The following is a 21,024-nucleotide window of genomic DNA, read 5'->3' as shown; positions in this document are numbered from 1 at the left end:
TGCAGGGCAAGGGGTGGGCGGAGGCATGGCAACCACTAGCATCACCTACTGAGGTAGGACCTGACCACTCGAGGGAGCGGCTGTGATGGGCCCTGAGAGTCATAAGGAAAGTTCAGGAAAGTCTTTGAAGGCCTGAAGCTGGAGGAGACCGGGAGGAGTCTTGTAAAAGTCTCAGCAAGAAGGGATGAGACCCCGGGCCCCCCACAGAAGCCAACGGTCAATCCTAAACTGAACGGAGCTCTTAGTTACATCCCCATGACAGCAGCCGGCACTTAGGAGGGTGGTGACAGGATGACACTCGTTCGCCTCTGCTGCTGTGTTTCCAGTCAGTGGCCCAGCTCCAGGCCCCACCGAAGTCTCACCAGCCTGCAAACCTCAGGCTCCAAGCCCCACGACTCTGGTGGGATAGGGTGAACCACATCCGAGATCAGCAGAGTAGGTGCAATGAACACATGACCGTGGGAACACAGTGAATACTGAAGACAAATGTTTACACAGCACTTTAAAGAAATTAACTCTCTTACACACACATAATTACAATGGTCTTGGAAAGAAAATGTAACTGTTCCACTGAGTTCTAGTTACTCTGGGTTAGGACACAATTCCAGACACACTGGAAGCTGGCTGATGCATTCAGACACCTGAGAGACTCCAGGCTACCAAGCCCCAAGGGCCCTCGTGGACAGGCTCAGAGCGGCACGCGGACGGGGCACTTTCCTAGCTCCCCTTCCGCTCTGTCTTTGATGCTACTGACCAAGGCTGCCCCCCACACTGCCTGTTGGGGAGGCCACGGGCGAGCACAGCGGGTTAGAAATCTGAGTACACGATGCAGTCTGTTAGTCCAATACAACGTCAAATCTATATCATTTTTATCAGATTATCCAAATTCATTAAGAAACTATTGAAACTGTCTGGTCAAGTCAATCAAAACATTCGTGGTTTCATTCACGGAATGATTACTTATTAACAGGCGGCTCTGTGCCAGGATCCAGACCTGCCACTGTCCCTGCCCGGCAGGGTCCCCAAATGCCGGTCACTGTGGGCACACGGGAGGATGAAGCCCTCCCCAACCGGGAAGGAAGACGCTGCAGACCTTTCAGAGTGGACCAGAGAGGGCCCCTCAGGAACAAATGCACCTCTTTTCCAAAACCAAGGCTTCTGCCAAGAAAGCTGAATGTGGCTCGTGGTGAACAAGAAAAAAAAAAAAAAGCAGTTTCTGAGAAGGAGAAACACACGCAGTACAAACACTCTTCCATCAACACCTAGAAGCCCTGAGGTGAGAAAAGAACGGAACCAATGTTCATCCTGGACGAGGAATGGAATCAATGGACCAACTCCGTCTGAATGACATAGACACTCACGGGATCCTGCAGCCAGCGGTCGCGTTCACTCAGCCCTGTGTTATCCTTCAATACAAATGCAAAGCAGTGAAATGGCGGCTTCTGACGACCTCGGGGAGGAGGGTGAGCACCTGTGCTCCCTTCAAAGGCGACGGGGGGAGGAGCACATTTAAAGACCCCTCCAAGACAAAAGACCACCACCGACAAAGCACTGCCCATCCTAGCCCACCAGCGTGGGCCCCTGTCACCAAGAAGGGGCCTGGACTTTGGTCTCCAGGAAGCGAACAAGGTCCCCCGTGGAGAGTCTCAGCCACTCCACAGGGCCTGCCCGGGAAGCTCTCGGGCCGGTCACTCAATGGAAATGGCTTTCTCAAGAGGCTTTGAGGGAGGAGGCAGAGAACAGAAGCAGGCGATGAGAACAGAGCAGCTGACGGCGCGCTCGACAGCTGGGCCCCTGGGGCGCCCGCCAAACCGCCACTGCACCACCGGTGAGCAGCTCCGGCCCGCGTCGGCATCGCGCGAGGGACGGGTGCCGCACCCACTCCGCGAGCTGCCCATCAGCCCTCCCAGGAAACATCATCATCTGGCCTCCCTGATCTGAAGCCCACATTGCCTCTAACAATTGACAAGGTAAGTGAAACGCCTGTATGCGCGCACACAGACCCACACACACCAGAGGGCCACTGACATGTTGATAGACTACCTAGTAAATAACCTGGAGAAGAAAATCCTCCACTGACGTTAGAGAAGTAGGATGTACTGTATGGAACACACACACACACACGTATCTCTGCAAAATCCACATGTCACACGCGCCTAAAGTTGGATCTCTTTCTATACGTAGACACAGAAGTGTATAGACTCAGCCCTCTCCATATAAATACGTACGTGTGTTTATATAGCTCCAAGCCCCTGAAATAGAAATCTACCTGCTTAGGTGAATCAGAGGTTTCAGAAGAGTCCAGACCCAGGTGCCCGTGCCACACACTGGGACATTTTCTTTTCCTTAAGTAGCCTTCCCTTGGCTCAGCGAGTGCCCCTTCCACTCTGATGAGGGACTCAAGGGCACGCCTGCCCAGTGCCCGCTGGCCCCCGTCTCCAGCAGGAGGTTCCTGGGTGGCCTCTTTTCCTCTGCCCTTGTCTAGGATCCCTGAGGAAAAGATAGATCTCCTGGGGCCCCCAAGGGCGCACTCAAGGGGCCCCACGCGGATCACAGAGCAAATGGGAAGCAGATGACATAGGGCCACGCTGGGGATGCTGCTCCCGTCACGGGAAGAGCTTCACCGCGGACCAGGGGTGCTGGTGATCTTCGCCGCTGGCCAGCCATGCCTGCTCTGGTATCAGAGAAGCGTGCCGGGAGCCAGGAAGGGATGGGGGTGTCGAGTTGTCTGCTCTAACCCGCTCTGATCCGGCTCTGCAGCTGCACCGTGCTCCTTGTTAAGAATTTCTTAATAACTACGAGGGAACTGCCCAATAATTGTTCTAGTTTTATAATACAAACGCATTATTTGCCATATTAAATAGATAATATAGTCTCAGTTATATATTACGGTATATAGCATTCAGTAACCTGATAACACCTTATGTAAAAACCCAAACGAACTTTTTAGCCAACCCAACACAACAGTGAATACGATCGTGGTCACATCCCCAGGGGCTGAACATTTTTGAGCGTGTTCCATACGGGGAGGCCGCTGCGGCCCCTCACCCTCTGCCACGCTGCCCTGTGAGGTGGGCACCACCTGCTCCTGGAACTGGCCAGGAGGTGAAGGAGCTTCCTCGGGGTCCCCTGTCGGGACCCCCTCTGAGTCCATCTGCGTCCAGGGCCAGCTCTGCCGGAGCGCCTGGCTCCACCCCGGCTCAGCGCCAGCAACCCCTGGCCTCTGGGGGACGGGGCCTGGGAAGGTCTGCAGCCCGTGGCCTGAGGGACCGTACGCCCTTCCCCTCCTCGCCCACAAGTGCCCGGGCCTCCAGCGGTTTTCCCTCCGCTTCCCGCTTCCTGTACCAGCTCCCCAGTGACCCCCGAGCCCAGTTATTCGGAGCCTGAACCCCCGGAGGCTCAACCATTGACACAGTGCTCCAGCCTCCGTCACCCCATCTGGTAGACATTACACGTGGGGAAGATGGAAGAAAAACTAGAGTTGTTTTTTTTTTTTTTTGCGGTACGCGGGCCTCTCACTGCTGTGGCCTCTCCCGTTGTGGAGCACAGGCTCCGGACGCGCAGGCTCAGCGGCCATGGCTCATGGGCCCAGCCGCTCCGCGGCATGTGGGATCTTCCCGGACCGGGGCACGAACCCACGTCCCCTGCATCGGCAGGAGGACTCTCAACCACTGCGCCACCAGGGAAGCCCAAAACTAGAGTTTTTGAGTGCTCACTACGTGCCAATTACAGTGGTGACCGTCTCACATTCACGACTCATGCAGGCTGGGCGGGTCTCACGAGGCACAGCCAAGTCTGAACCCTGGGGCTCCTGACTCCCAGGGGCTCCTCCCTGCAGCCCCCAGAAGCAGTACCCTGAGGAGCACCACCTCTGTCCTGCTGAGAAACGGGGTTACTTGTGACACGCTTTAATCACAGGTCACCATAACTGTCAAAGAAAAGAAAGAGCGAGACTCTAACATACCTCCCAAACCCATCTGCAAAAGCTGGGCCGTGAAAGTTACCGTCGGAAGGGGTGTAAGTCACACGAGGAAGGTTTTCTGGTCTGACAGTGAGTTGGGCACCCAGCTCCCCCACACACGCGCAGAGGCACACAGCTATCCGCCCGTCCATCAGGCGTGCGCTCTTTATCCTTTCCACCCACCAGTTGTCCAGCCACTCCGCTCTTCACCCACCCGCTCACCCAACTGTGCCTTGGCCCATCCAAGCATTTACCACGCAGCTGTGCACTCGTCTCCCCCCGCCCAAAGGCCCGTCTACCTCTCCAACCATCACCTATCGAAGTCCTGTCACACGCCAAGAACCATGGCAGCTACGGGAGCCCCAAGGTGAATAAGATATCCTCCCTCCTCCCTCCTTCAAAGGATTCTCAGTCGCAGAGAGACACCAGCGTGTAAAAACAAACTGCGGAAGCTCCTCCATCCACACCTTTCACTTTACGAACATTCACGAGAATAAAGGAAGCTAAATAACGGAGAGAATGCAATCAGCTCAGCCCCCAACCAACAGATGATGTAGTGGGTCACTTACATGGTGTTACTTTGGGACAGGCTAGTGAACAGACTTTCAGGGGTCTAACCTGTTGGTAGGTAGAGGAACGTCCACACAACAAGGCACTAGATCCTAAAGGGAGGCAGGAACAAGGCACTGTGGGAGCTGGGAGCACATTGTACCAGGGTAAGAGAATATTGTACCTTATCTGAGATTGGCCTGATTCAAACCTTAGTCAGCGTGATTCAAAAGCTCATACCCGCCCCGTGTTACCATCTGCTTTCAATAGGAACAGACGCTCAGGCCCAGAGCAACTCAGAGAGTACAAATGCTGACCCCCAAATGCTACCAGCTGCCCTCCATCTTGATTCCAGGAGCTGTGTGAGGGTAGCTCGAGACTTCCCTGGTGGTCCACTGGTTAAGACTTTGCCTTCCGATGCAGGGGGTGTGGGTTCGATCCCTGGTCGGGGAGCTAAGATCCCATATGCCTCGCGGCCAAAAAACCAAAACAGAAAACAGAAGCAGTAGTGTCACAAGTTCAATAAAAACTTTAAAAAATGGTCCACATCAAAAAAAAAAAATCTTAAGAAAGAAAAAAAAAAGAAGGCAGATTTCCTGAAAATGTATCCTGGGAGGAAGGGCACCTGGGACGGCTCTGCAGAAGGTCCCCAGGCTCCGGTCTGGCCAGACGCCACTGCTGGGTCTCCAGAGGAAGCAGAGCGAGAAGAGGGTCCTCGACACGGTAACGCAAGCTGGGAAGCTTGGAGAGTGCCAGAAAACCGGATATGAATGTTCAACGAGCAAACCAATTAGGAAAGGAAGGGACTTCCTATGGACTTATTGGAAATATTCATACTTAATGATTTTGGAGCATATGTAGTGGTTGCAGAAAATAAGTTTACTGTGAACATTCTGGGGAGACTGTGCGGTGGCACGAGGAAGAGCTCCCCAAGGTCAGGAGGCTGCAAACAGTGTGCGACATCCAGCACCGAGATCACCTCTTTCTCTGTCGAGCCCCGTCAGACTCGACAGGGCTGGCTCCGCTCCCCGGAGCCTCAGATCTCGGACGCCGCCATTAATGACGTTTCTAGTTCCAGAAAGAAGCTAGGAGCTCAGTGCAGTCTAGGCCTGGCTGGGGTCCCGTTCCATTTGGGCAGTGACGCGACCCTCAGCAACCCGGGCTGTGCCCAGGTGGGAGTGCTGCCGGCGCACCTTCCCTTGGTGCAGGGGAGGGTGTGTGGGAGCACCTGGCACAGCGGCCAGCGTACAGGATGCCCCGAGTAAAGGGTAGCCTAGCCAGGCACCAAGACTCAAACATGGCTCCTCCACCTCCCGGCTGTGTGGCTCTGGAAAAGGAACGTCATAACCTCTCTGAGCCTTGGTGGGACGAGGGTCACAGGGATCACAGCAGCTCCTTCACAAGGAGGGCTCAGCGTAACACCCGGCACACAGTCAGGTTGTAACAGACGCTCCTCTCATGAACTGCTCTCTCCTTTCTCTCTCCTGCTCAAATCTCTCAGAAGACTCGTTGGCAGTGGTGGGTCTTGAAAGAGCCCAGCAAAGGGGGCACCAGTGGGCACTGAGGCCGGTGCTGGGCACCCTGGGACCCTCACTGGGAAGCACACTGGTCTCCCCCTTCCCCCTGCAAATCACACCGACCTGGCTCCCCCCTTGCCAGCGGGGCCCCTGGGCTCTGGATAGGCTCCTGCCTCCTTCCGCTGGGCGATAATCATCTTCAGATGCAGCTGGCACGGTGTTCTGAGGTGGAAGCGTCAATTATTAAACCATTATTTGTTCGTGTCTCTGGGAGGCAGGAGACTTTGCCTCCTTCACAAACATGCCTGGAAGACCACTGGGCCTACCCGGTTGCCCCGTAACCAGGAGCTGGGCCGCTGATCAAAAGACAAACAAACAATCAGGCCCAGAAATTCTGAATCGGGACCATGAAGCCACTGGGCGTGGAGGTGAGCAGACAGCGGTTCAATACTGGTTCTCCTCGGAACCTGGGAAGCAGGCGCTGGACTTTCCAGGCCTGAGAATCCTGCTGAGAATCCCAAGCTGTGACTGCAGGGCCCCTGGGTCACCGGGTGGCCAGCCTTGGCTCTGGGGCCCTGGCGGGGTCTGCATCCCAGCTCCGGTGCCTCGCCAAGTCTTGTCACTTCCCTGAGCCTCGGATCTGGCAACTTCAAATGACAGTGGCGTCCCCGAAGCTGCGAGTCCCGTGGGGATCCAGGACGGTGCGGGGCAGGGTCCCCAGCTCGGCTTATCCGCATCACCAGGTTGGCCGTCCGTTACACACGCAGACTTGGGCTCTGTTCCTGACCTTCTAAATAAGGAGCCTTAGGAGACAGGGGGTTGGTGATTCTGAACTGGCCAACCCAGTACCTTGCACCCTCCCTGAGGGAATGGCTGATGAGAAGCCCCGTCAGGTGTGGGGTACCCAGAAGCTGCCCTGAAAACAGCACTCTCCTCCTGGAAGGCCCAGCTTGACCCTGTGCCTTGGGGCCACCAGCTGATGCACGGTTTATACAGCCTGTAAGACGGGCAGTTCCCTCGGGTGACCTCCAAGCATCCCCTGCACATCACCGGGCCCAGCCAGCACAGCCTCCTACAGAGCCAGGGAACTGGGAGGCGGTGTGCTTGGTAGAAGAGCAACAGAACTGGGCCCAAACACGCTGTCTGACTTGACCGCAGCTCCCCAAGTCCCCGTCCTTCAGTCTTTTCCCCATAACATGGGAATGGTTTCTCCATCTCCCTGGGTTACATCAAAGATGAAACAAGACAGTGACTATGAGAAGTAGTGACTCAGTTCAGACTCAGAACATGCAGTGGCCCCCTCCCCTCTCTCAGCGGTGACCTCATCCATCCTCACTCCAACGTGGGAATCCCTTCCACCATACCCTTGGCACCACAAAGATTTGGGACTCTGGGGAGGTCTGTGGGAAGAGGGGCGTGCAGACACGGGGCAGGGCCGCAGGTTGGCTTGGCGGGGGTTGGGGAGGAGTCTTACCTGGGGGGCAGCTATGTGCCTAGTACCTCACCTCAACGTGCCTTTTCCAATAGCCACCTCTACCTGGAACGTTCTCAGGACCAAAGCCAAGCCTCCCAGGGGCCTGTGTCCCAAAGCCATCTCTGCTCCCCCAGGAGACAGACCTCCCTCAGAGAGCCCTGGGCGCCCCCCTCCCTCCTCTGGGACCAGGAGGCAGGGAAGTGAGCCCACAACTCCTGATGGCAGCCTGAGCTCTAGCAAGAGAGGCTGTGCAGCCAGGGCTCCTCCCGAGGTTCACCGTGGCCTCCCCGGGGCTCCCCCCAGTAACGCAGGCCAACAGCAAAGCACCGGACTTGGGGGTGGGGGGCGGGCGGGCTTGTTTTCTCAACAGCGACTGCATTAACCGTGTCTGAGCACGGTCTCCATTTGTAAATGTGACAGGCTTGCTTTCAGAATTAATTTCTTCCCGTGTCGAAACCTGGCGCCGCCTGAAAGGACTGACGGAGGAAAGGGGAGGCGGTCGAGGGAAAGTGCAGGCAGAGCCAGCCAAGGTGGAGGAGCGCGGCCTCATCCACTCACGCACTCATCCGTCTGTTCCTTCACTCATCTTTCATTCAGATGTTCTCCGGGCACCAAGCACCATCACGGATCTGGCGCGGTGCCCGGCGTGGGGTCACAAATGACTCAGCCACACCTCTGCTCTCCAGGAGGGCTCGCAGCCTGTGAGAGGAAGCGGGAAGGGCAGTGGAAGGTCAGACAAGATGCTCCGGAGCCCAGGGCAGGGGCCGCCAGCTCAGATGGGGACGCGGGGCCTTTGCTGCGTTTCCAAAGAAGAGCAGGAAGGCGCACAGGGCACTCCGGGCAGAAGGAAAAGGCACGGAGGGATGATCGTCCGAGGTTTCGGACATAGGTCAGCATGGCAGAGGGGCGAGGCCAGAGGCCAGCAGGGGTGACCAGGCCTGGCAGGCCCTGCTGGGGAGGAGTCTATTCTTTCTTTCTTTCTCTCTTTCTTTTGCGGTACGCGGGCCTCTCACTGTTGTGGCCTCTCCCGTTGCAGAGCACAGGCTCCGGACGCGCAGGCTCAGCAGCCATGGCTCACGGGCCCAGACGCTCCGCGGCATGTGGGATCTTCCCGGACCGGGGCACGAACCCGTGTCCCCTGCATCGGCAGACGGACTCTCAACCACTGTGCCACCAGGGAAGCCCGAGGAGTCTGTATTCTAAGCACAACGGGGGCCCAGTGGGCATTTGAAGCTGCTGGGGCCTTAGCCACGGAAGCAGGGTGAGAAACACCACTGCTGCCCATGTCTCCAAAGAGAACTTGCACACAACCTCAGACTGCATCCTGACCATGACCCTAAGGGATGGTGCCCACTTTTCCTCCATTTGTCAGCTGAGGAGACTGAAGGCCACACAGTGGGCGAGCCGGGCAGTGGAGACTCCAACCTGCCTGCCGATGCGGGTCCAGGGCCTGGGCCTCTCATGGCCACACACAGCAACAGGCCAGCCAGGGAAGCCATGGAGCCTGGCAGCCGCTCCCCACAAGAGTCAGGAGCCGGCGTGGGGTCCCTTCGGCTGGCTACCACCTCCCAGGCAGAGGTGAAGCCCTTCTCCCACCAGGAAAAACTGCCGTGGGGACGTGAGCTCCTGCCTAGCAGCTGCCATGAAGCCTGCGGCGGGTGGAGGGAGCCGCAGACAAAGGCACCACAGACCCAAGTGGCCTGGCCCGTGGACCCACCCGCCGCCTTTCAAACCCCATCAACCGGCCACTGAACAGGCAGCTGTCCTGAGGACAGGAGGCCTTGCCCGCTGAGGAGAACGGCTCGAAAAAAGGATACTTTTAAGTGAATCCACTTACAAATGGGACCAAATTGTCACGGCAAATAGTGAAAATAGGTAAAACTGAGGCTTTACTTTGGAAATAAAATGAAACGAAGTATGAAAACAAGTTCATTTTACGTTATAGTTAATACAACCCAGGTTATATTTGCCAGAGGTACTAAGTCTTCGGAAGAGCAAAGAAAGAGTCAAGTTGTGATCGTCTTTTCCTGCCCTCTTCTGAGCGCGTGCATGAGAGCACAGCGCGCCCGCTGGTTTCACTCCACGCGGCAGCGGCAGCGCAGGAGGGTCATTTCTGTGCACGTCCCGGAGAGCCCCGCGCTGGCCCACTCACCCCCTACCCTTAGCTCTCAGCTCTGCCCCCAGGTCCTCCTTGGCCCAGGGCTCGGGGTCCAAAGGAAGCTCTCCTGGATCATTTCACCAACTTCAGGAAATTCTGCACCTTCTCCAGGACGTGTGACGGACTCTGCAGTTGCTCTTTATTTTCTCTGCGCTCTGCTGTCAGCTGCTATGGACAGTAGGCAGCCGGGCAAGTGCAGGGACTCCGCAGGAGGAGACAAGTGCCCGGGTGGGGCGGGGGGAGGGCGTATGGGGGAACCCACTGTACTGAGGTCAGCCTGTTCATGTGACCCCTGGGACACCTCTGTATCTGCAGGGCCTGGACGCTGAAGAGTCAGGAAGATCAGTGGTCTTGCCAAGGCCAGAGCCGGCCGGCGGAGCCGAGAGCCGGGGGCGGGAACGCCGGGCACCCAGCCCGCGCCTCCATCAGCCCCGCACCCTCGCCCCGCGGACCCACCTCACCGGCCCACCCAGGCCCTGCTCATCCTGCTGCCTCCAGCCCGAAACCTTTCCCTCCGCTTTCGCGGGCTGAAATCCTACCGCTACTTCCAGCCCTCTCTCACACGCCACTGCTTCCATGAGTTCTCCCCGCTCAGCCCCACACAAGGCACTGCTCCGCGTTCTCAGCACCGCGTGAGAATGCCCGGGTCGGGAGCTTCTCCCCAACCCCGTGCCCCGATCACTGGCCTGAGTCAGACTCAAGAGGTGATGCTAACTTGTACCGACGCCCAGGTGGCCCACGCGGCTGTGTGGCCTGACGTCCGAGCCCTGGCTCGGGGCTCACGGGCAACTTCAGCCGCCGGCTCCCCGTCATCAAGCCCATCCTGCGCTTCCGGTCTTAGAAGCGGCCATCAATGCTCTCACCGTCCCCATGACCCACAGAGACATTGAGTGGAAAGCAGGGCTTTCTGCTGCTTACTAAGCAAAGCTGGATTTCTGCAGAATAAAGTTCATGCTTCCAGAAATAGAAAAGGCATGCGGGTGATAACGTGCCATAGCTTCAGAAAGCAGGGAAATTAACGCTTCCTCCTAATGACAGCTTGGCAGGTTCCGCGTCTGAAAAAGAGAATGACCGAGGGCGATTCTGCTCCCTGGCTGGTGGCAGCGCTGCCTGTGGCGGTCAGCCTCGCACCCACAGGAAGGGTCCTGATGCCAGCATCGCCCCCAGGCAGCCAGCAAGATGCGTGGGTCGGAGGGGAGCCCGGCCAGGGCCTGGGCCCAGGACCCAGAGGACACCGGAGACACGTGCGGGATGAGTTCCCAGAGCTCACGCAGGGAGCTCTGAGGTCCGCGGCGGGAGGGGGTGACCGCTGAGCTGCGCCCTGAAGGACGGACTAAGTTTTCCAGGTGCAGCAAAGGGAGGTGGGAGGGTGCCCCGCGTCAGTGCTTTCAGTAGAGACACCCCACCCCCGTAGGGCCACAAAACCTTCTGAAAATCTGACGAAAACAACAGACCCCGTTCCCAGAGAAACGAATCCCCACGTACAGTGCGTGTAATTTTGCGCCGTTTGAGGACAACTCACCCACCGCCAGCCCCCAGCTGACACACTTGCTCAGCGGAATGTCAGTGGCTGAGGACAAAGCCTTTTGCAATCCCTGTGCCTCCAGCGTCTAGGCCGCGCCAGGTGCACGCCGCAGCACTGAACAGATGCTTGCTGAGTGAACAAACAACCGAATCGGTGACGCTGCTGACGCCCCGCTAGGCTGTGCGTGGGCATTAACCAAGCGCACACGGGCTTGAGACAAAGGTCCACGTCTTCCTTGAGTGCAGAACAAGCTCATGAAGCACCCTCCCTGCAGACCCAGGTCCTGATGAGACTGTCACAGGCTCCCAGGAGTGGGGGAAGGCAACATGGCCCAGGCAGCCGGCTTGCTCCTGTGCCAGGCGTTTGGGTGGCCCGACGATGCTCGCCATGGGCCTCTGTGCTTCAGGAGAGTGGCTGCCCCCGCTCTACTCGCACAAAAGGCCAGCATGGGACCGGGGCTGGGGGCGCCGGGGGAGGACGCCCGGGGTGAAATGCAGGCTGCAACATTCCCCCTGTGGGTTCTCAGAAGCTCCAATGGATTTTTAACAAAACTCAGCCAAGGTAATTCAAACCAATCTATCCCGCACCAAATACTGCCATCAGAACACAATGTCAACTCAGGGCAGCCCTGCCTTCCCCACCCCTGGCCGTTCGTTCATTTCACAAACATCAGGGTGACCTCTGAGCTCCAATTTTCTGTAGCTGTCTCCACCTCCAGAAGACCCCGTGCTTGCAAGTCTGCAGTGAACCTTCCAGTGCTCGGCCTGCCTGTAACACCCGGAAGCACCAGGTCCCACGTCAGCCCCGAGCCCCAACTTGCACTTCAGAAACCACGGACAGTGACAGTCCGTGTCCAGAGCCACAGGAGCCGCGGAGAGGGGCTGGGAGCCAAATGACAGGGGGAATTCTGACCTCAGGAAGATTACGTTGGAGGATGAAACACCCACATGAATAACTACCCCCCAAAATGAAAGAGGTCGGTCTCTCGGGGGAGGGGTAAGGTGCTGTGAGCAGGAACCACGGAACCACCCGGGAGGAGCCTGGTGCACAGAACCCCGGCATGACGGGTGCAGGGACAGGAAGAGAGGGGGTCACAGAGCACGGCAGCGCCTTGTCACCTGAGCGCTCTGGGGCACATGTGTCCACTGGGACCCCTCCCCCTCCTCCAGGCTTTGGTCATCAGCTCGCCGCTTCCCTAGTCCCTTCTGCCCACTCCTGCCCGGTGCTCCATCTCGGAGCCCCACCTCTGGGCTGACCTCTGTCCTCGGAACCACACGTCCACCCGCCTGCTGAACGCCAGCTGTGTCCAGGTCTCCCTGACTGTAAACACCGCTGAAAAGTCTGCACTGACCCTTCTGCATTCCCCCAAAGGTTTCAGGTTTGGGGAAGAAGGAGAATTGGGAACTGGAGGCACGGATGTTCACAGCCCCCTGGAAACATAGTCCGGGGCAAACCCCTCTGTTCCAGGCCCCCCGCCTGCTGCCTGGTCCTTCCCGGCCCTGCCCACGCACTCCAGGCAGCTTGGATGGACAGCGAAGAAGCTTCTGTCTGTCAGGCGCGGCACTCAACAGCCTCGGCTCCTGCTGGGACCGCCTCCCTCCCGAAATGGAAGCCTCCCCTTTCTTGACCACATCCCTCCCTCCCTCTCCTCCTCCTCCTGCATTAATTCAGCGTATGCGTCATGAGTTCTGACCGCGGCCAAGCTCCTTCCGTGCCCTGTACTACAGGTAAACTCTTCCGTACTCTTCAAACTTCCAGCACCCACGACACAACCGCCCCAATCCTATCCTGTGACATGATCTCCCCTCCTGTTTCACAAGGAAAACGGGCCACAAGTGGGACCCCTGTGTCTTCCTGCTACGAAACATACGCCCCACCATATCTGGACTCTCCAGGGGCCTCAGCACCTGCTAAGGTGGGCGCTTGGCCTCCTCCTACCCAGCCGGTTGGAGGAGGGTACCAGCCAGCCCCCCGGTCCAGGCCGCAGGGGCTGCAGCTCGCCCGTCTCCAGCTGCCCCTCAGCGTCCGGGCTCCAGGCACACGGCCCCGTGGAAAGCGCACCTGACCTTGGCGCACCGTAACCTGAGGCCCGCACTGCTGCCCGCCTCTTCTTCTCATCTCTGCCCAGACGTTACCTCCTCCGGGCCCCTCCCCAGGAAACCCAACCCCTACTGCCTTCCCGCCCTGCCCCACGATCGCCCACAGGCCTTGGTGCCATCGCACTGCCGAGCTACGTGAGTGACAGGCAGGTAAGTGAGGGTCTGTCTCTCCACAAGAGGGTCAGCTCCCCGAAGCCAGGCTAGGAGCCTCTCCTGTGCCTTGCTGTGTCCCGAGCACACGGAGGTACCAACAATCCTCACGACACACTCAAGGTCCCCTGCTAGGCCGGGACATGAGCTCAGGACACCTGAGGCCCAGCTCCTCCCATCACGCCAGGCTACACCCACGGCCTTCAGAGTCTCCTACCAGCCCATGCCCCTGGACCCCATTCCAGGCCCAGAGCTGGGTTCACAGTATGCGCCCAGGAAGCGAGTGCTGACTGATCCCGTCCCTGGCATGGCAGGTGGCCTCTCTCCAGGCCTCTGGCAGAGCCGCAGGTTCCTGCTGCAGGGTCTGTCCCCCATCTGCCCCCCCCCCGTTTAGAGCTGCTTCTTGACAAGGCTGCAATAAAATAAACACCACAGCCTGCAGATCCTGGGAACCACATGGCCACGGCAGAGCGGGCATCTTGCAGGCTGGCAGGAAGTGGCTCTCTGGCACCTTCCCACGGCTGCACTCCTGTACTTCCTGTCAAGCCACATATGCTGTCAGGAAGAGCTGGTTTCCACGCATGCCTGGAGTGGCTGTTTCTGCCCACTCCAAACTAGAGGAGGGGATGTGCTTTGCGTCCTATGGAACCTACACGCTGGGGGACTGGGAGCAGACGCTTTGAGCCTCTGAGCCCTGGCGTCCTCTGTGACAGAGTGAAGGGATCGTGTCTACTTCGCTGCCCCGCCCTCGGCTGCCTTGTTAGGATGGAATCTTGCCCCACCCTTGAGAAATCAGGGTTCTTCTGCAAGAATCAGCGTGCTTTGGGTGGACGGGGGTGAAACACCTGCAGGCAGTGGTCGGCTCTTAACAAAAGGGGCCGTAAAGCCTCGTTCAAGTGTGTATTTACCATTAGGTTCCCAGGGGCTCTCGACACGATGGCTAAGCTCGGCCGATCTGTCTGTTCAATACAGCTCACTATGGTTGAGAAGGTAACGCGCCACACACTCCTGCTCGAGAGATGCTGGGGATACATTGTGTCATTTAACCTTCCCTTCAGTCACATAAACTGGGACTGCGGTCCCTTTACAGATCCAGAGACTAAGGTTCTGCAAGGAAACGCATCGGCCCCGAGGAAGAGGAGGACCCAGGGCACACGGCCCCGAAGTCCATGTTCTTCCTGATCTGCTGTGATTCTGGCAGACGGGGCGGTGCCCTGCATTCTTCTATTCCACCAGGATCTTTACATTTTCCACCACCAAGGGAGATCTGGTGAACTCGTTTCAAGCTAAGGGGCCGATCCTCTGACAAAGCTGACATCTCCAAGAGTGAAGGTCGCTCGGCTGGTTTCTTGCAGCTGTTGGACTGGATCAACCGCCCAGTGACGAATCACCAGACAAGGCCTCGGGGAGAAGGATGCTGTCAGGGGCCGCCTGGAAAAGGTCAGCAGCTGAGTCTGGGAAGCTGCCTTGTCAGCCTCAAGGTCTGGCTTCAAAGTGGCCTGAAGGCCAGCGTCTTTTAAAGGACAGCTTCCTTTGTCCATTCCTCAAATGGGAAGGAGTTATTTTCCCCCAAAGCCTCTTAGCACGGCAGCCCAAGCTGACCCACATTTGCTTCCAGACCTCTTTTCCTTCCTAAGAAATTGGGCAGCTTAATTTCAAACACTCTCCCTTAAGCATCTGCTCTGTGCTTACTTAGCACATTCTGAATAATGTGGGTAAGACACAAAAATGGCGGGTAAAGTACAGTGAGGCCAATAGCCCTGTCTGGTGGTGGCTGAGGGAGAGGGACAGACAAGGAGGAGGCAAACCTGGTTCTGGTCCTGCAATCACAGGAGCCCATGCGGGAGGCCAGGTGGCCTGGGAGGCCCCATCCACATCCACGCTCCCATGAGCTCTCCCCCTGAGAGCGTCACCTCAGTCACGGCCCATGCCCTCGGGACCTCACTCCACCCTCGCCCGGCCCGGGAAGGACTGTGGAGGGAGACGGGAGTGAGCACTCAGGGGCACAACCTCTTATCCAGGGTCACGCAGGCCCACAACTGAAGCCAGAGCTCCTGTGTCCAGACACGTGCCCATCACTGCTGATGGCTCCTGGGCTGCGGTGGGACTGGCTCAGACACCAGCGCCTGTGAGCCACGTGGACTGGACGAGACCCAATCAGGCCGCCTGACCTGCCCGGCCTTCGGTCTGCTCAGCTGTACGGAGGGACCAGTGGACAGCTCCGGGCGAGGCCGTGGAGGCAGTCGGTGCGGGGCACCCAGCTGTCCCACCACCAGGGAAAGGCACCTCCTCCTCTCTGCCAGCCGATGGACGGGGTACGAGGACCGCTGGGATGGTGAGCCTGGGGCCCAGATCCGGCCCTACTTCCTGATGCTTGATCTTGGGTGAGTTGTCAGAACCATGGGCTGTTTGTCCACCCACCAAAGGGAAACGCCTGTGCCCCTAGGTAGTCCCCTAATGCCGGGCCTCGAGTGCAGGGGGAAGGCCAGTGCCTGCTCCCTCCCATCCTCCGCCTCCTGACCACCCCACCCATCGGGGAGGACCAAGCTCTGTGTGACCCCACCGTCCCTCCAGCCTCCTGAGATGCAGCCGCGGGCGGAGTGGCCCCTTCTTCCTGCCCGGCCTGCCTTCCACGGTCGGGTGTGCTGAGCAGACCTAACTCAGTCTGATCTGGGCTGGGACGCCTCTGAGCAGGGACAGGCTGCCAGGGGCCTCCCCCGCTGGCAGCGCCAGAAGCACGGAAGCCGGAAGCACAGATCTAGGGCCCCTCCTCTGGCCGGGAAGCCAGAAACCTCACCTGAAGCCTAGACCTTTACCTCGGCAGACACTTCCAAAAACACAGGTAAAAGGTCATTTGGCTCATTTTCTCCATGAGAAAAAGCCACAGGAATTGGCTGAATTTAATGCAAAGTGGGAGAATAAATAAATGAGATGCTTTCCAAGGTCGCTTTCAGCTCTTGCTGAGACCTGGGCCCGGCCCAACGCCTGCAGTGCCAACCCAGTGAAGGCGGGCAGGGCAGGGCGCTGCTCCCCATTCAAGCAGACCCTTCACTCATGCCTCCAGCAGCAGGCCTGTTCTGAGTGGACCCTCCACTGGCATGTCTAGGAAGGGTGTTTTTGCCTTTGAGAAAGGCTGCGATGGCAAACCTGCCAACCTGGGGAAGGCCGAGGCGCCCCACTCCACCACCACCACATGCACGCCGCATGCACTGGCTCATCTGCAGCTTTGGTTTGACTGCTGCAGCTAAAAATACGTGCGCCGCCGATGAGACGAGGAGGCGCCCGCCAGCACGGGCAGTGAGCAGCTTTCTCCCCGTGGCAGGCTGGAAACAGAATCCAGGATGTGGGGAAACAGCGGCATTACCCAGGATTGCCAGGAAGCCCAGTGGGTCCCCGCCAGGACTCAGGCATCAAAGGCCCTGGGGACAGCACTGCCTGCCAAGGGGAGTCGAAATGCCACCCAGGTCACCCATCCGTCCAGGCACAGCCGCAGCAGGCCACACACAGCCCCCTGTCTGCACGGGGCACAGGGCTGGGATTTTAACTACTCAAGGACAGGCCTTAGTTCCCTAAAAGATGCCTTGTGGAGCCAAGAGAGAAAGGCAGGCTGACGTTGGTTATGGGTTGGCTGCTGGTCCTCACAGCCACCGCCCAGGCCTCAGGTCAAGAGAGTCACTAGGGTCACGAAAGCCGGGACTCCAGCCCAGGGCAGCTGCCTCCCAAGCCCACAGGGAGGTGGAGGCGAGTGAGCTGGAACCGCGGGCCTCCTCCCGGGCTCCCCCCGCCTCCCGGCTCAGCGTGAAGACGGCCCGAGCATGCTGACCACTCACCTGCTCTTCTCTGGCGGAACTGGGCGTCCCCCACCCCCAAGTCCAGATCTTGGCAGGCGCCCTTACTCCCTCCCTGCAGAAGGCGCACTGCTTTCACCAGGCCTGATGCCAGGTACCAGGTCTCAGGGGAGCAGCTGCAGGAAGTCGATGAGCACAGCAGAGGGAGTCAGAGGCCTGGATTCGATGTCCTGGGCGGGAGACCTTGGGCAAGTCACTTAGCCTGGCTGTGTGCCCCAGGGCTCTCCTCTGTAGAGCAGGGACGGTGACGCTATCACCCCAGCAGGGCCTTTCCAAGGCTCTGATGCAACATGGACATGCAAGCACTTTGTAAACTGAAAACCCAGGTATGTACACCCTCCAGCATCTTCTCAAATGAATCAGGGGAAATAAGAAAAGCTGATCCTGTATCTGTACTCAAGGAGCTTCTATCCCAGATGGCGAGACAGAGGACACTTTAAGAAGAATATAAGGCACCACCAGCCCAAGGGCACAGAGCTGGCATGGCCAACATACACAGGAGCACGGCGCACGCACACGGGCTGCCACCCGTGGCATCTGTGCCAAGGATAGCCGGTGCAGGGGAAAGGTGACGTGGCTAGGCAGTATGGGGACAGTTCCACAAGGGAACCTGAGCCTTGGAGGAAAAGCGGAGGAAAGGCAGGCAAGGCTGCTTGGATGGGCCACCACGGGAGTGGACGTGACCCCCCCCCGGGGACTCCCACAGCCCCCCCACGGATGGGAAGCGGTCTGCGAGGCACCCTGTGTGATGTGAGGAAGCCACAGGGTGAGTGGAGGGAGGCGTCTGCACCCCAGATGCTGGTGTTCCAGCTTTGTCCCGGGGACACGGGCCGGCAGGACGAGCTGGGACAGGGAAGGGCCACTGCTGTTAGGACAGTTAGCTGTTAGGACAGCTGGGGACTGTGGATGCCTCGAAGACAGGAACTGGACTGCCCGGGATGCTGCTGGGAGCCCAAAAGCGCAGCCCCGAGCTGCCTGGCACCGCGGACACTGCCAGTGAGACCTCCTGGCAGAAACGCCTTTCAGGTCCTGGTATTATTGTTTAAAACGTCATGTATCTTCTCCAGGATAAAATCTTTTAATACCTACATTATTTGCCAACACACTGGTATGCATGTGACAGGTGACAAGGAAAACACCTGCAAGGAGACCAATGCAAATCCAGCAAGAGCCTCTGACCTCTCCCAATGTACCCTCCCCACCCCCAATCTCTGGAATGAGTCAGACCCTCCAGGGCTCACTCCCAGACTGCTGGGGCCTTGGGGAATTTCTTCTGACTGACATGATGCCTTAATACAAGTTTTGTGTCACTGTGTTTCCTCGGGCTGGTTGGGGCTGGGAGTCTGATCCTCCTCAGCTGCCACACAGGGTGGAAGTAGCTGGCTGAGCCCAGGTCGTTAAGAGACAAGACATTCCAAACTAGGAAAGTGAGGGACACCCCCAGAGGTGCAAGCAGTGACACATTCCGCAGAAACACCGCCCGCCTCCTTCCACTCGGGCTGGACCAGCGAGGCGGGCGGCTTCCACGAAAGGAGCCCCCAGGGCAGCACACAGTCCACTCACAGCTGCCGTGTCAGCGCCCCTCACAGGACTCCCGACAACCTTCACGGGTGGGGCAGGGAGCCCAGCAGAGTGGGCGGCCCCCGGGCAGTGCGAGGGGCTCTCACAAACTGAAGGGGAAGTGAGGGGACTCCAGGAGGAAGGCCTGCTCTTCTCTTCAGACCCCTGGGATAATTTTCCTGTGTCTCTAGCATGCAAACGGGGGAGGTCAAGCTAATTAATTAAGTGGAGGAAATACCAGATACTAATTTACAATGGTTTCTGGGGTAAAGAGAAGAAAGAAGGGGGCCTCCCTGGTGGCGCAGTGGTTGAGAGTCCGCCTGCCGATGCAGGGGATACGGGTTCGTGCCCCGGTCTGGGAGGATCCCATATGCCGCGGAGCGGCTGGGCCCGTGAGCCATGGCCGCTGGGCCTGCGCATCCGGAGCCTGTGCTCCGCAACGGGAGAGGCCACAGCAGTGAGAGGCCCGCATATCGCAAAAAGAAAAAAAAAAAAAAAAAAAAAAAAAGAGAAGAAAGAAGGTACATGCACAAGACTGTTTGCATCTGACCCAACATAGATTACACGATGGAATCATTTCCAGAGAATAATAAAGACTCCCACTTCAACAAAAATTCTACATTTAGTTTCTCAACAAAATTTTTTCACCACTATTTAGGAAGGCAGAGACTGGGGTGAGAGCTCCAGGTGCAATGGGCAGCCAACGTTCAAATCCCTTTCTCGAAGCCGCCTCAGGGCGACCGCTCGCGGACTGAGCGCCAGGCTGAGTTAGGGTGTTTACCAAACAAACTCTGTCAGAGCTAACCACAGCCTTGCTCCCGCCCAACACCCTGATCACCGGAGATGCAGAAACATCCACAGAAGACACGCCCATGCGGACACCAAGTGCCCCCACGGAGGACGGCAGACTCCGCAGCAAATGGACCCCGAGGGCACCTCCACGTCACTGCCACACCTGTGCTCAGAGGGCAGCGAGCCCGTTCACGAGGCTGTGCCCGGGCAGAGCTCGGTAGACATGCACGGGCCGGCACGGCGGTGAGCTTCCCTCCCCCCACGGCTCTCTGTGACGTCAGCACACACCGACAAGCGCGAGCCTGCGCGTTCTGAGAACAGGAGCGTGTGCCCCCGCGGTGACGAGCGGTACTCACCCCACAGGAGAGGGGCCAGCTGCAGATGCTCCAGGACCAGCTGGCTCAGGAGTCCTTCCACACTCGCCTCACCTGTGCGCTTCAGAGAGGGGTGAGCCGCGTTAAGGAAAACTCTGCCTCCGAGTCCCCGGCCAGGGGGAGAAGTTCTAGAAGTTTCTCCACAGACTCCCAGATGGGAAACCTCCCACGGCAGGTGACCGTCCCCCTGCTCTCCAGGGATGGTCTAACCAACCACAAGATATCACCTGAGTGTGTGGGAAACAGGTATGTAAATGTGGCAAAAGGGCCTCTCCCCCCACCCACCCCAGATCTGGTAAATTGAGCCGTTATGTGAAGAAGGGAAATCCACTGGGATAATTTCAATCCGACAGCTCTTCTTGTTGGGGGAAATAAAGAAGAGGGAAGGTTGTTTTCCCTAAAAAGGATGCAAACTGTGGCTTAACTGTTCAATACAACCAAGTGCGTCTCTCTACACATGTTGGTTTCATGCTGGTTTCACGTCTGCCGCATACATCTTGATGTAATTACACATATTATTACAAACGGACTCATGCGAGTTCATAATCGAGGAAGTCATACGGCCTCTCAGCAAGTATCGGTGTATGAAGAAATTAGGTTGAGAAATGCAGAAAATAGACGTCTCCAAGGTGCTAATGTTAACAGCCAGTGTGGTCCTCAGAGAGAGATCTATAAACCTCTCTCCCTTTTCCTACACAAATTAAAGCCCCAGTACTTAGGTTGCAATCAAAAGGGAAGAATGTCATTCCTGACGTTCTCTAGTGACTGAGGAAGTGGGGGAAAATCCTATTACTTTCTTCCATTAGCAAGTTAATTGCATTCAACAAACACAGAGTGTGTCTGAAACAAGACAGGCATGGTGAGAAGCGCTGAGGACACTGAAATGACTGGACATGAACCTTGAACTTGAGAGGCTCACATTCCAACAAAGATGACAATATAGCAACAGACCACTGCACTTGCCCAGCCTGAGGACAGCCGGGTTGGGATAAAGCCACACAGGCAGAGTAGAAGGGG

The 21,024-nt window shown here is 57.8% G+C and overlaps 1 protein-coding gene across 2 annotated transcripts in view; it reads right to left on the bottom strand.

Annotated features, from left to right (window-relative positions):
• Positions 1-21,024, bottom strand: part of TRAPPC9 (trafficking protein particle complex subunit 9) — a 509,314-nt gene that overhangs the window by 76,429 nt on the left and 411,861 nt on the right. For both annotated transcript variants that reach the window (XM_082601297.1, XM_082601296.1), the window contains one exon: positions 19,990-20,081. In XM_082601297.1, coding sequence (XP_082457423.1) covers positions 19,990-20,081 — 92 coding nt within the window. The remainder of the gene's footprint in view (positions 1-19,989; positions 20,082-21,024) is intronic.

Source organism: Mesoplodon mirus, assembly GCF_964341445.2.
Source record: "Mesoplodon mirus genome assembly, chromosome: 16".
Lineage (NCBI taxonomy): Eukaryota > Metazoa > Chordata > Mammalia > Artiodactyla > Ziphiidae > Mesoplodon > Mesoplodon mirus.
This window is presented reverse-complemented; position numbering and strand designations above follow the sequence as displayed.